The sequence below is a fragment of the Anticarsia gemmatalis genome, chromosome 12, assembly GCF_050436995.1.
Source record: "Anticarsia gemmatalis isolate Benzon Research Colony breed Stoneville strain chromosome 12, ilAntGemm2 primary, whole genome shotgun sequence".
Classification (NCBI taxonomy): Eukaryota; Metazoa; Arthropoda; class Insecta; order Lepidoptera; family Erebidae; genus Anticarsia; species Anticarsia gemmatalis.
Window position 1 is genome coordinate 5,061,795 of NC_134756.1, and position 16,395 is coordinate 5,078,189.

Below are 16,395 nucleotides of genomic sequence, written 5' to 3' on the forward strand. Positions count from 1 at the left end.
AATGGTTAACACACTTTAATGTTTACTTTCGATAATGGTGGAAATGTTATGTTACGTTTAGGGTCAGTACATATTTGACGGAATATACGTCGCATATTATCGCGCAACGCTAGAACAGACAAATTTACCTAAAGAAAAACACTTGACCGTTCATACTCAACCTACGATGCGTCGGTGCAAAGCCCATAGGTACTTATTAAACTGTGCCCGACGCATCTTCCGTCAGATGAGAACCGACCCTTATGAAGAGAGTTTACTGTCTTGCGTTGAGGATTGCGTATGAAACAGTCCAGGCTGTGTTTATCGTAACATTACTTTTACGTTATGAAGTTATGTTTATCACTAGCTGACCTATGCGACTCAACCCGTCTTTAAATTGTGTGAAATAAAAGGGCGTATGTATGACTTCGGGTTTTGAATGTTGACATACAGAATTTCATGACAGATATAATTGTATAATATTATTGGGGGATATACATTTTTCAGGCGTATTTAATTGTGTTACTGGAGATTCAAACCATTCTTAATTTGGAACACCTTCAAATGTAAAATAAACACGCTTTTTTCTCAAAAAATACGCTGTCGTTCAGAACTAAAATTTGTTTTACGTTTATATGTGTGGATAGTGGTGGCCTGAAAACTAAACAATAGATAGATTTTCCCATGTAAAGGTAAGTGAAATGATAAGGAAGCGGTGAGAAAAACATGACATGACTTATGATTGACGACTGTACCTTTCGAAATAAATCATTTTTTAATTAATTCTACATTTATCATCGTATATTCGTGGTATATATTCGATAGCTTTAAGAGATGTTTTCTTTATAGAGACTTTTGGACTATTTTTTTTCATAAACATAGCTTTGCTGTCGTTTTACGTTTACTGCAATGCTCGTTTTATGAAGTACATCACAAAACAATCTAAAAAGTAGTGAATCATATATGTTACAAAGATAAGTTCGTGTACCTTGTAAATTATATAAGCTAGTACTTACTTATATAATTTTTGGGTATTGTTTTTAGTAAACAAAACATTTTTGGGCACAAGAGCGTCGCGCGTTCAGCCTAACTACTGGCTGTATGCAAATAAATCGAAAGCGCTTCTGTCTGCCACCTATTGTACGTTCTCTTAACGAATGGGCGCACTTTGAAATATCAGCATTAGAAATAAAAATGGCGACAACAGAAAAAAATACGTTGAATCTTAAAACGATTTCCTTATCCAATAATAATACAATTTTTGATTGATTTTGTAACAAATTTCTTACATAAGTAAGTTGTATTTCAGGAATGCCATACTCGTACTAGTAAAGGTCCTTAAATGACTTTTGATAAACCGGTAAGCAAAAGTGAAACCTTTCAACTTCACCGGTTTATAAGTGAATCATTTCACCATTCTTGGATTGATGTGTACGCAAGATTGACTTGCACTTGTTTTGATATAGCCACTGCAAAGAAATGAGACTTAATATATTATTCAAATAGTTAATTAACAAAAAAATCCGAACGAATTAAATAGTGAGAGGATATTTGTATAATCTGCAAACGTCATTCAGATTTTATCAAAACAGCCTTAATTATTCAAATATTTAAAAAAAAAACTGCACCTCGTGAAAGCAATACTGTAAAAAGCTAATAAAGAACATTATCAGCCGTTGTTGACAGATCAGTGAAAGCGTGCAGTCAAGTTGGTCGATCGGAGTGCACGCGCATGCGCTGTACCGGAGCCGCGAAGCCGCCGCCGAGTGAGCGCTTTCGGTCAAGCGAAGCCTCTTGCGCATCTTGTGGGAATGTTTCCGAGGTATAAAAGAAGGTAACGTTGTCTTTCGCTGAACCATTGCTTTGCATATACCCGTTCGATCCATATACTCGCCGTAGACTACACACAGGTACTTCATACCTCCTAGTGACGTGAATGTGATAAGTGTTGTGATGTGGAGTGCTGTGATCTGATAAGTTTGTTTTTCTTTTGACAGAAAGTGCGGAGGCGAGTGACGTCACAGACAAGATGCGGTTATACGCACTGGTAAATGTTTTTTTTATGTTATACAATCGTGTAGTAACAAGTGTAAAGTTCAAGTTTCTTAATACGGAGCGTCATTAGCGATGATCGTTAGTGTTACGAGGTGCAATTGTGCATGTAACCTTAATTGAATATAAACATAAACACTTCCGTCTTACAATGACATAGGTTTAGGGCCATAAAACGACCACTCTTCCTTAAAATTAAGTTGAAACCACATTAAAGGTTTTAAAAATAAAATTATCGCTTAATTATGTTGATAAGCAGACTTAATTGAACAATATGATTTTACAGTATTAACGCTCCATTAGCATTTACAGATAGACTAGACTATAAGTTTTTTTTTATTTTTTGTTCTAAATCTTATTTTTTATATCTAAATATCCTACATATGTAATAATTTGTTATTTAAAAAGCAAATACATAAAATTGTTTCCCTTCCAGTTAAGTTCTATACTTACTCACTTGCAGTAAACTTTAGTTCGTTCTCACAGATAATCTTGTAATCAGAGTCATAGGTTACAATGTAATCAATTCATATTCCACTCCATTTCTTACTACAGACTAATTCGCCATTGTTTTATATAAACCTATATTTTTGTGTATGTCAATATCCGCAGTTCAAGGACATTTTCGTTCACCCTTTAGAGGGTTTCCTATAATTTGAAGTTTCATTGGAGTGAAAAATACCTAAGCAATCAAACTTTGGTAAATTTCGGGATCAGTCTAACAAATTATTAGTTCTGTAATTCAATTAATCTTGAAGTATAAAGCTTTATGAAAAAACAAACTTTGTTACTTATAAATATAAACACGAGGTCGACCTTTATTTTAAAATATTAATGTTAATGAACAGTTTAAAAATAAAGCCCAGGAAATTTCTTAAAATAACCCACGAGGAAATAAGTAAAAGTATTGAACTTGACGACTAACAAGACTACCGGTAACTTATTTTGGGATGACTTCCTTTTGTCTGTAGGTCATATTTATTTATTCATAGTTACAACTTTATATTGACAATGACATAACTATTTTTAGCCTTTAATTAGTATAATACAGGTAAGTATATTGAAGCAGTTCCAGCGGTATATTTCATAGAATATAAAAAATACGAGCTGCTAAATTGTTGAAGAAACAGGAAACCTAAAAAGAAGATGCGTTAAAATTAGATTAGGGCGGTCGCTTTCATGCCTCATTCATCCACTTGCGAAGTGCAAGATGTACTTAAACGAGCTTTTCATCTTCTTATTCCATAGTTCTAGTTTAATCCTCGAGTTACGTTTAATTTTATCTTTGGATAATTATGACAACAGGCCATTTAAGGTCACGAAAGGTTAAGTTAAAAGTGAACTTAAGTCCAAATAAGGATGAATTAATTTATAAAAATCATGGAATTTATTTAAGTAACAGCCATTACTCGTGAAGGTTGTTCGATAAAGAATATTTATGTTAATGAAGTAACTATTACGTATTAAACGGATTCCGATGACGTTAACAAACTTTCTTCACATTTACTACCAAGGTTAAAGTTACGTTGTTTATTATGTCAACATTTTCGTAATTTGTTATAACATATCCGTTTATTCAAGAATTAAGTTTAAATTTCATAATGAATACGCGACTGTCATCTTGAAGTCGTATTTACTATCGTAGAATAACCCGCACAAGGCCAGGGACCGATTAGGTTTTGAGTCCACCAGAGCTCAGGGCCTGATCCCTTCTTCGATCGAGAGATCACCTTTGCCCAGCACTGGGACAGTCATGGGTTTTAAAAAAGGTTATTGATATTACAACAAAAAAACCGTCGGCATTGTCACTTTGCAAAGGTGTGAAGAAAAAAGACAAATACATAATTAAAACTTCTAATTTTACTTTTTTTATGGCGCCAAACGGAATGACAAGTATGATTCAGTTTCTAAACTTTCGCATTGAATTAATTAATTTTACTATAATAAAACGACACGCTCTATCAGCTTACAATAATAAAAGAGGGAAATATTAAATTTTATGATAGCGTTACATACTTATAATATGCAGTAATGTCACTTATGTCATCGCTTTTTCATTTAGTAACGCCCATAATAATTTCCTGCTTGAATTAGAAACTTGACCATACATCAGTGTTTCATATAATGTATTTTGTCATTTAATAGACACGCCCACTATTAGCGAGTTAGACAATCTGTGACATAAAGGTTTATTAGCACTGCTAAATTGCCTTCATACTTTTACTTTGCTAGTCCAACCCTTTCGTTAATAAATAATGAATGAGGCACTAACTGGATTAGACAATTCTTAGTAATTATTTTCTGGTATTAAGGCCGATCTCCTTTGTGTTTATGACAGCACGCTTACATATGAAAAATAACTAACTTTAATGTTTCGGTTATTTAAATTAAAATAAGACACGTGATGTCATGACAAATTCGTTCTAGCAGCTCGATTTACTTTAAAACTAGGTGACCATTAACTATACGAAAAATAGTAAACAAATGAATACCTACAGCATAATTTTTCACGTCAGCGACTGTCTAATAAACAGACATTTGTATACTTTTATAAGCGCAAACGTAACATGCGGTAGATGCAAGTTGATTAACGTTTCCGTTTTTAACGGAATTAACAAAATATATGCGCATATTTATACAGTATACCATTAGATAGTTGCATCATTCACTGAAGTATTGCCCGTTTTATATAAGACTCATAACATGTCCGTAATGTCTATTACGATATCTAGTTACAATTTGCTTTAATAAAAAATTTGAATGGTGTTTTGATGCCTGCATCATTTTTCATCATTATCGCGTGTTAGATTCGCATTTGGGCTTTTGTGGCTAGATTTTGTGGTTGCAGACACAAAATAGTGTTTGAAAATATGATGACATACATTCGTGTTACATAAAGTTGCATTTTGTAAAAGTGTTATTTAAAATTGAATAGGTAATACGACGTTAGAGTAGGAAGGCAATGATAAACTAGTGATAAGACCCATATAGATCAAATTATTTTTTTCTTAAAGAATGGTTGATGGATAACTTTTAGAAAATTATTTGACGAGGAGACAATAAGAATGATAAAAAGGCTGTGCAGGGTTTTGATTCTGTAGCTGAAAAAAGTTAAGATAAAAAGTTTTGCTATTTTATGATGCTTGACAGTTTAAAGAGAGAGCCGCACTGAAACGGCAAAAGCTTACGAGCATTGGTCTAATAATGCTACAAACCAATCAACTAGACTAAGGAAATCACACATCAATAAGTCAATCTTAGCGACAATTTTCTCATCGTTACTACTATTTAAGTACACACTTATAAAATTCCTCAAGGATGGATGTATATGTGTAATCGCCTGTTATAATCTATAGATAATAATTGTTCGAGACATCCGCCAGCTAGTTTTCTCCAATCGTTATGTATATATTTCCGAGGAAATCGTTTGAAGATTATCTTTTTACGATCGAGTGACGCATCGTTGAAACATCGTTTTTCCTTTGCGTTACGTAAATATTTGTTTATATCTCAACATATGTTTTACGAGCTTGTGGAATTTTGTAATATGGACTACTGACCCCGTATTAATAAGTAGGTTTAATAGTTATTACCTCTCGTTAGTTTTATTTAAACAATCAAAGCTATGCCGATGGCCATGGCCGATGTAGACCGTTCAACTTCTACACATAAGAAGTTTTGGTTTCGCATAATAAATTATAGTTGCATGATATGATGCTACTTACTGAACAACTTTTATTAACAGCAATTTGACTGTCAAACACAATCATAGGCGTAGTTGTTATGGCCGTATGAGGTATGTAAAATATAATAATAGTTATAATTACTACTACTCATAATTTTGTCTTAAAAATAAAGTATGTACTCGTTTCAAAAGATAATTATTTCGTAAAACAAAAAGAACAGTCAATGTATATTTTTTAGGATGTGGTTTTTTAGATTCTGAATATGTCATTAACTTTTATCTTATGAATATTGCAAGTTGCAACCGATTGCATCTTTCGACTATTCAATGCTTTTACTACTACCCTCTTCCAATTCTAAAAGTTAGCTAAAGCTTTGTTGTACATGATGTAGTAGTTTATCACAGTAAACATTAGATTGTAAACTTGACAATAATACAAAGGTGCAGACAGTTATGTCTTGACCTGAGTGCACATTCTGAATAGAAATGTTTAGAGAAGTGCTTACGAATGCGCGTCGCGATTCGATACACACATTACACACGTTTAATATACTACCGACTTTAGTCTTATCCTACAAATAAATATAGGTTGTATCTAATTCTAATTTTTAAGATTACTGAGTTTAACAAATAAAGTTTATGATTGGTATCGACGAGAATTATAATCTTTTGAAACATCCGGCAAGATTGTTATATTATAATTCTGTGTTTTTACCGACATTTACGAACATTTTAGTTTTAATTGATGTTAGGTAAGCGTCATCTCACTTACATTTAAATTATGAGAAGATTATTAAATTGTAGCGTATATATTTTCTGGTAGATTTCCTACATAAAGTTTATACTTTACAGAATAGTAAGTAGTAAGATTTGCATTCTCATTATCTATTTTTACTATTGCTCTTTGCTTATTTACTGTCATGTTCTTAACACTGTCTCGCGTAATTTGTACAACGTCGAACAACTTATCTTAAGCGTCCTATATAACTTAGAATGTTACACCTATTTTCTAAGTCCACTTACTTTCGTTCGATTTCAAGTAATTTACGGGTAAAACAAAGGAGTCACGAATCTGCAGCGAACCTAAATTACAGTTATCTGGTCTCGACAGGAGTCAAGTCGAAACGAGGAAATGTATTGTTATTCGATGTTGTAATCCTTTGCGGGCTGGACGCTGGACTGTAGAACTTTCTCTCACATTTATATATGCCTCCAACGATACACCGATTACTTTCATCTCGTATTGCATCGACGACCGCACGAACACGCGCCTCCATCAATGTTATTGCTCTATTAACACGTGCCCGATATCAACTGCAATTATATGTCGATTTAACATTACAAATCTGCGACATCATTAATGCATCGGTTGTAGTAAAACTTTGTTAATACCCATCTAGTTTGTGTCTTGACAATTAGTCTGCGCTAATGTTCCGACGGCTGACAATAAAGATCGTGGGGAATCGCCACGCAAGCGCGCAAATTAAATGTTGCGTAAGCTTACAATTATACTTCCACATTATGTTAACATGTCGGTAATTAATCAGCGAGCTCATCGGGCCTCGGGGTCGTGGAAAGCAACGGGCCACACGGGTCGCGCGCTCTATCGCACGCGCGAGAAAACCACTGTTATGCAAGCGACAGATTATAAGGAACGATAATGCTTACTGCCAGTATTTCTCTTAATGAAAAACGACGTTCTTTATGATTGAGATAAAAATGAATGTTATTTCAAACGTCAAAATTAATATTCAGTAGATTTGTTCAAAAATGTCTCAAATGGAAAGTTATCGGAAACAAATTTAAAATTTAAAGTGTTTTGCGAGTATGCATTTATATGCGGATGTATTATTTAAAGCGATTGTCAGCAGTCATTTTTATAACAGCTGTTTATAATATTTCAAAAGATTTACTCAGTGATGGAATACTGAGAAATAAAGATAATTTTATGTTACCTAATTGCAAACCTCGCGTAGAGAGTGAAGACTTGAGCGCGAGGAGACTAGCACGCAATCAGTAAAGTTAATGGGACGTCTTACAGACGAACAATCATAATCATTGTAAACATGCTACAGAAATAACTTCATTTCATACGCCTTTTATTTATTCTCTTGAGCGATGATAGTTAATAATACAGTATTGATTATTAAAAAACAGAGCATTTTGCACAAAACGCTGATCATTATTTCACTTATTAATATGATATTATTTCAATTCCAGATATTGTTTTGCGGCCTGCTGACAATCATCAGCGCCGACCCAGATCCTAAGAAATACAAATCAGAAGTAAAAGAAAAGAAACAGTCCAACACCACATTAACTGCAGACGAGAAGAAATTTTTAAGAGATGTAGAAGCAAAGTTTGGTATACAAAATGAATCTCCTAAAGAAGAAAAAAAGACTAAAGAGGAAACAGCCACAGAAAAACTTAAACTTCCTCCGCCAGGACATTTCCCTGCCGTTATTGCCATTGAGATTGTTAATGACACAGACACAAAAACTAAAGGAAAACGAACCATTGACGCTAATCTCGGATATGGGTACAAAACAAATAACGGTTATACCTACTCATATTTTGGTAAACCAGCTCAAGAAAAAGGCAAGTTCATGATTTACCCGTACTCCCAAGAAGATATCCCCGCTGGTAATGCTCAAACATACCACACCGTGCATCATTACGAGAAACCAAATGGAAAACACGTCAAAACAAGTGTTGAAATTCAGCCTTCTCAAGCTTTTGAATTAGTCCCGGTAAAGGATGAGAAGCCAGCGTATCATTACGACAAGCCAGCGGTTGAGTTTAAAACTCCTTCACATTCTTCATCTTCTGGACATGGACATGGAAGTACTTCTTACTCATCCCATCCTTCAACTCTTTACACAACCTACAACGGTGAACAATTCTCAGGCCTCAGTGGACAGTTCCCCACGGTTATGCCAAATTACTTGGTTGATCCTACACAGCTCATAAAGAATCCTGATTACCAAAATGTGGGTCTGACTCAGGATCATTTACGCAGCTCTCATATTGAGCAAAAGGTTGTTCCTGTATTGGTACTGAGAATTCCAAGCTCTTCACTTACAAATCCTACTGCTGAGCTATACGCTAATCTACCACACAACTATCCACTGTCAAATTACTTGAACAGTTTGAATTTGCAAGAGTTAGTAAATCAGTACTTTAAGAAGATTGGATATAATTTTGCACCTCAGGTTATGACATACTCAAGCCCGTTGTCATCAGAAGCAGTAGGAAGCTCAGCGGGTTCGTCTGTGTCACAGTATGAACCGCAGCATTATGCACACCCCTACGTGCAACCATCATACACGCAGTCTCACAGTTCTGGGGTCCAGTATTCAGCTGTACAACCCGTGATGGCTCGATATCCTTCTAGCTACTTGCGTCACCATTACTCCGCTCCCAAAGGTCACACCCTTTACAAACAGCCATCGTTACCACAAAAATATGAATACCAGTACCAGTATGTACCTCAATCAGCTGTGTCATCACAAAAATTCTACATACCTTCTTCCCATTATCAACAACATACCGAACATGTATCTTCAGAGGAAGTACAAAGTGCCCACGCAGCATTAGATCACAGCGCCGGTGCTCATGATACTGGCGCCCAAGTTCAGTATGAGGTACCAGCACATGTTACAAGTGGATATGAAACATCGGTATCACATGACGCTCACGCTTACACGTCTTCTCAGGCACATGCCGGGGCTGAGTACTCTGCTCCACAGGTTCATGCTGAAACTGAATATGCAGCCCCCCAAGCTCACGCCGAAGTTCAATATGAGACGCATTCGGCAGCTCCCGAATACACTGTACCTAAAGACGGAAACTCACAATCATTGCCCGCCGGATACGAAGCGTCAGTATCACCAGCACCATCTCATTACGAATCTCCTAAAGATTCTCATGTAATTTCTCAAGAATACTATGTTCAGAATAATCAACCAGCTCAACAAGATGCTCATTATGTTTCTCAAGTAGCGCAGTCTCATATAACGCAGGAAGACGTGAGCGGACATCAGAACTATGTATACCAGCAACAACAAGATGATTCAGATGATCAAGGCTTAGTTCTAAGCGAAAATTACCCAAGCAAGGACCACACCATAGCCACTGTTTTGCCAACTCACTATAAAACTGGTAAACAAAGTTCAGGAATGGTTCAGAGCGTGAGTTATGTTACTCCAATGCCTCATTCTAAATATCAGATGCCGTACAAGGTGATGGTGCCTCAGACGTACCTTCACAACCCCACAACCGAAAAGGTGTCATACGTTCATTCCCATCCACTGTCCGCAACATACAGTCAGTCAGTCGTTCATCAAGATTACAACCCAGAAGCAGAATACACATTAGGATACCATTACGTTCCACCTGTTGGCAAACAGAAGCCTCCATCATACCCAAGGAATTACCACTCACACCCAAAAAGAATGATTAACAAAAATGAAAAGCCAGATTCTATTTCATCGTTCTCAAAAAACAAAAGTGAGAGAAACGAAAAGAAAAGATTATCATAAGTAAATTATATTAGATTTGTAGTTTATACAATGTGTATGTAAAAAAAATAAGGTAATGTAAATATAGGAATCAATAAGTACCTTTTGTATATGTACAAATTAGTTAAGACTTGACTGCAGGCAAAGACCATTGTAAGTCTATTCATACAGCATATTTAGTTTGGCTTGCAGTAGAGTATTGGCTTGTTACAAACGTGCCTTCATAATGCACAGTTTAACTTATTTTCATGTAAATACACGCATGATGTTCTTGTAAAATGGGACAAAATGCAAAATGTCCAGCATTTTTATAAGAATGAATTATTTGTAAAGAGTTATTTTTACAGCTTGTTATTTATTACAAAATTGTTCGTTGTGTATTCTTCCTAATTGATGTGCAATAATTTGGGATAGGTACCTAATTAGTGTAATAAATTAAATGGTTTTAATAAAGAATATAAATTATTGAGTTTTAATAAAAATTGGATACCTGCTACGAATAAAACTTGAAGGATATATAAAAATGATACATGAAATAACGAAAATAAGTATAGTGGAGTGACGATGATAAGAATAGTAATTTACCGATGCATAATATAGGATAAGATATATTTTTTAAAATACAATAATTTATTGAAAATACTTAGATTTATATCAGATAACGTTATCGTTTTTAATGTAGAGCTCAACTCCATGCTTCACACGCTTGTACTATACACACCATGTACCCCTTGTTAAAGTGCGTAGCATGGTTTATATATTTAAAAGTCGCATAGATCTGTGGGTCTCCTTCAGTCGAGATTAAATTGAAACAATAAGCTATTTTGTTAGTCAGACATTTTGAAAATGTTTAACACCCTAGTCATAACCTCTAACAGAATTTAAGTATCCCTTACAGAGAAATTACGGGTTACTAAATACTTATAAAATTAATGTCTGTCTATCTAGTAATAGCCGTTCCCTTAAACCACACCTAAGAGGGTCATAGTAGGCGAACCCAGAACTCGATACAGCTAATTACTAGTACTAATACGACGTACCAACTTATACTGAGCAGTCATAACTATCGAGACCAAGATCGAGACCGAGATCAAGAGTGCCTCTCTGCCTTTTTATTTGTGAATCTCGTCAAACAAATTGTATCGTGGTGAAGCGAAACATGCCGTCTATTTTATTGTTGGCGTTTCTCCTAACGTGAATAATTAAGAGGCATCTACCGAAACTTTGAAAAGCTATGAAAAAGTGATATTAAAACAAAAGAACTCCCGCACAAACACAAGACTTTTACAGACATACAAACAACGGACACGAAGTACAACCAGACCCAAAGCAATTATTTGTGGATCGTACATATAATTGTCCTGAGTGGGAATTGAACCCACGACGTCCCGACGCAATGATAGCGGCGTGGCAACCCAAACCACTGCGCCGCGGAGGCAGTCTATCATATGGGTCTCCTTTTGCCCTTAAGGCTCTTCTTTAATTTTACTCGATATTGATAGCGGCAACTAATAAACGACATAAAATATTCACAGAATAAGTCCTAATAAATTAACTTTAAGAGTAAGTATTGATAGTACGGAACCTATCGTGCCTGAGTCCGCCTCGCACTCGGCTATTAAAGTCTACAATAACAACAATATCAAGTTGCAAGAATTTTAAACAAAGTCCTTTGCTAGAAATAATTGGCTACAAAGTGTTAGAGATCACATTTACGACTGAACAAGCATTTCTGCCAAGATTAATGTAGAGCACGTCGTGCAACGATACATTTACTCAATATCGTCTAATGAGCTTATATGCATTTAGTAGATTATGACACGCAAGTACAGTAAACAAGAAATCATAAATCAATCAATCCAGGCTTCATAATACTTGTAAGATTATGATTCCATTGTAAGATGGGTTTAATTCGCAGTATTCGAAAAAAAAAACAAGAAAAAAAATCAGTTTAAAATTTTAATTTCTAATTACAGTAGCGCAATTCTATGCAGCCGGTACTTGCGAGTATCGAAAGTTCGACATTTAAAATGTACTGTCAAAATAGTTCTGAAGGAGCCCGATAGAGGCGCTAAACAGATTTTCGTGTAAATTTTCTCGATAGCTAGCCGGTTGACGGTAGTCGATAGCAGTAGAGAATGGAACTGCTGTTCATTGTAGGTTTTTCATTCGTAACCTTTTTTTCTTTAAATCGACGCATCTTTGCACAGGTTTTGCGTTTAGTGATATTTCCAACCCGCTTTTATTACGTCGGCTGTAATAAATTATATTATTTGTTGATTGAAATTAAATCAGTGGGTATTTGCATATATCATTACTATTTGTGTGTAAATAATTGTCACTTATTGCAACGGCGAAGGAAAACATCGAAATGCAACCATGTGCGCCTTAGACGTTTGAAGGGACAATCTTCATCTCAACAATCAATGAGGTACGAGAGATGTTTAAACTGAAGCAGACATAAACCTCTTTAACTGTTATTGTAGAGGCAGACATTCATGCAATATTCATGGATTTAAGAAATTGTTCTGCTATTTTTTTGTTCTCCTGACAGACAGTCAATTAGATAATCAATCATAAATCAACGGATAATGAACGAATAAAACCATCTTACATATTTGTTTTTTAAACACGTGTCAGTCATCAGCAGCAAGCATTGCTATTTATTCGCTTACGTTTTTAGGAGTAAAGTTGATAATAATGCCTATAATACTGAGTATTTACGGGTTTTTTTTACAAGAATCTATAAAAAAGGGGTAAAATTCGTTACGTTTATGGGGGGATTACTCACATTGACAACTTACTTTAAGCAAAAAAACAACGTTAATTTATTGTGATAACAACTACTTTTTATTGCATCTGGGTAAAAAAAAAACGAATACTGTCCCTGAAACATCTTTGCTGCTCAGGTCATATTTTTAATTATTACTTTCCGTAACAACGTAGTTCTAACTATTTGTAAGTAGGTACTGCGGTATAAGGAGGATATAAAGCATAACTGTTTAACCGCCGGATACTTTCTTGTTATTACAAACTTGCCGTCTATAATTGGATAAAGAAGCTTGACCAGGAAAACCTACTAATTGCCACTTGATACGTGTTGTGTAAAAAGTTGTATTGCTGACTTCTTATCTCGGGGGTTGGGTGACTGGGTGTGCGCATTTCACTCTCCTTCCCGACTCGTTTCCGCGTTTTCCGGTACTAAAGTACGAGTACTCGTTTGAGGAATCAGGAAAAGGCCCGGCTCGACAACCTATCATTAAGTACGCAGTACACCGATGTAAAATAGAGCGGACGGAACTATAGTACCTTTTATTATGGTCTATTTGAACAAGTTGTAAATGATCGCGATTTGTAAATGTCTAACATTTTAATGTTGCTAAATAAAAGGAAGTTTTATTTGTAGAAATATCTCTTTTAACTTTAATCCAGTTTTAATATCTTAAAAAATATTATGTCTACTCACTGTATAGGACAATAACTAAAAACAATTTCACACACATCACACACATTTTATCTTCAATGATTCAGATATACAATATCCAATGTATCCATATATAGTTTGATAGCATTAAAACTCTCGCAGTTCTATTCCGTTCACTGCAATGTTTATTCAAGTAGGCGTTCGTGTATACATTTATTATAGGCGTTGCGAGGAAATGCGAAGAAAATTGCTAGCTTGATTCATTTGAACCATTACTGAGATATAATATTATCATATCGTATCAGGCTTGTTAATTAACTTAGCTTTTTAGATAGGGTAAGTAACAACATACATCAATAATATGTGAAAATCTGATTTCATTCTTAAAAAGGAAGTGGAAATCACAATGTGCCGATTGTGTGGAATATTCATACAATTAAAAAAGAAAACAAGCTATCAGTTATTAATCGATTACTTACACGTAAATATTTATATCGATTTGAGCCAATAAACGAATAATTTGGTATGTTTCGTGATGCAGAAGCCGATAAGTAATTAACGGCAAACTTCCGGCTCGTGTTGTTGTTGATCCACCTTTCCTTTTTAAGCAGGCGTTTTTTTGTAAAGTGCATAAAAAGATTATATGTTTTTATTATAATTAAACAACAATTGAGTATTACTTAGGAAGGGATGACGTGATACAAAGTGACGATAGAATGCAATTTTAATCCGTGGGGCGATTTCCTACCATACCATATACAATCAACTAATTCTGTATGACAAATTAACCCCTTGCATAATTCGTTATTACTATTTTCCTCCGGTAATTTTAAATGCATTCTAACTAGATTTGTTAAAGGCGAAGCTGATATACTCTAACTAGATTTGTTAGCTATCGCTACTCAATTGTATCGACTGCAAATAATTGCTGTTTAGTCCTCGCGTACCCGGTCGCTCCAACTTCTGAAGTTTAGCGTTCAAGTTAAAGAATCTAAACCTAAACGTTTTTTAGTCAACATTAAAGCTAATAAGGAAATTATTTATGATATTACAATTTAAAAGAGACTTACGTGAAAGTTCTTTAAGTTAGTTTATTAATAGTAAACTTATTAGATTAGAAGAGGGGGTTGCGTATAATTTCTTCCTTAAACGCAAGAGAAAACTTTAGTACTGAAATAGTCAAACCAGTTGATAATTTAATCTTATAGTTAATATTAATCACTTGTGATTGGCCACGCTTTCTTGAGCATGATACTCGTATTAACTGAATTACTATACATAGTGCGTATTTCACGGATCATTGAGTTAACATTGTCTGATCATGATAACAATTTGTCAGGATTATAATACCGATTGTAGACAAACTGTGATGAGTAATTAGTTCTCCGATAGGGCTATATGTTATGTTTTATTTATTTAATTACTGATATGGAATACCGCACTAAGTTTTTGTGGAGTAATTTAACTTATTAGGTCGGGGAATAAGTCTTTTCGCGTTATAGTATGTATGAACTGGTAATAAAATCTTTTTTCTACATTAAAAAGCTCGATATTTATAAACCTAATGAACCGTATACTCATTTGTGATTCTTGAAGCCAAAGAGATTTTATTACAAGTTCATACATACTATAATGCGAAAAGACTTTTTCCCCGACCTTATAATAATATGTATAGGTAGTAAGGGTTACTTTTGTACCTCCATATGCCTGACTTAAACAATTCTTTAGTACGTTATTGAAAATGAATCTAAACAAAAAGCCATTCGCCGTATTAAATTATAAATCGATACTATTCAATACCGTAACGGGTTTCAGTGCTCTCTACACAAGCTAGTATATGGGAAGACGTCACAATAAATTGACTGCACACCATGTATGTATGTACACTTTACTACTGAGAACACGCGGCGACCTTTGTAAAAACATTAACTTTTACTGCATAGGGTATTTACTTACTGTTTATATTATGAGTCTCTTATAAATTACAAGTACAGGTTTGTGGGATAATTGAACGACTCCTAACGTCTTATGTAAAGAAGTGAAAACGATTCCTTAGTAAGAACTTGATGACATTAGGATTGTTTGTTGAGTAGTAAAACTAGATAGGTAAACAAGATGAAATTTACATCGCCTTGTAGTAATTGGATGAATTTATAATACCTATAAAAGCTTTCGTCCTTACCTTAAATTTTTAATAAACCCATCCTTAATGGAAATTACACTCAAATTATTATTTAAGCTAGCACCTTATCTTTCATAGATACAATGCAAATGCAAATTTGTTTAACTCTAAAAAAGGGTTTGTAAGACAAAACATGCAAATGAAATCAAAATCATCGCTTAAAAAATGTTTTTAACAGTCCACTGCTTTCATCCAAAGAGGAAAATTCTGGGTAAACTGCTTTTACACCACAGAAGCGTGTATAAAATACTTTTATGTGTTTAAATAAGATTGTGTTATAAACTAGTCGCTTGATAAATAACTATAGTTAACAAATAATTATATTGTATTGCGATTAATAAATAATTAAATCGTTCTAACTATTCCACAGTTTAACAATTAATTGGTATTGTTCCTATACTAATTGTCAGTTGAAAGGAAGGAAGTAGCGTCAACAATACTTTAAAAGGCGACAGTAGAAATAACATAAGAAATATATCTGCGAATCGTTCTAATAAACAATAGTTCTCCTTTCTAGATGCGCCGATAGCTTTGTTAACTTATACACGTGGA

The 16,395-nt window shown here is 34.5% G+C and overlaps 1 protein-coding gene across 1 annotated transcript; it reads left to right on the forward strand.

Annotated features, from left to right (window-relative positions):
* Positions 1-1,786: 1,786 nt before the first annotated feature.
* Positions 1,787-10,702, forward strand: LOC142977153 (uncharacterized). The gene is made up of 3 exons (XM_076120893.1): positions 1,787-1,889; positions 1,977-2,026; positions 7,937-10,702. Exons 2-3 carry the CDS (start codon positions 2,009-2,011, stop codon positions 10,256-10,258), a joined length of 2,340 nt encoding a protein of 779 aa, XP_075977008.1. The 5' UTR covers positions 1,787-1,889; positions 1,977-2,008; the 3' UTR covers positions 10,259-10,702.
* Positions 10,703-16,395: the final 5,693 nt, after the last annotated feature.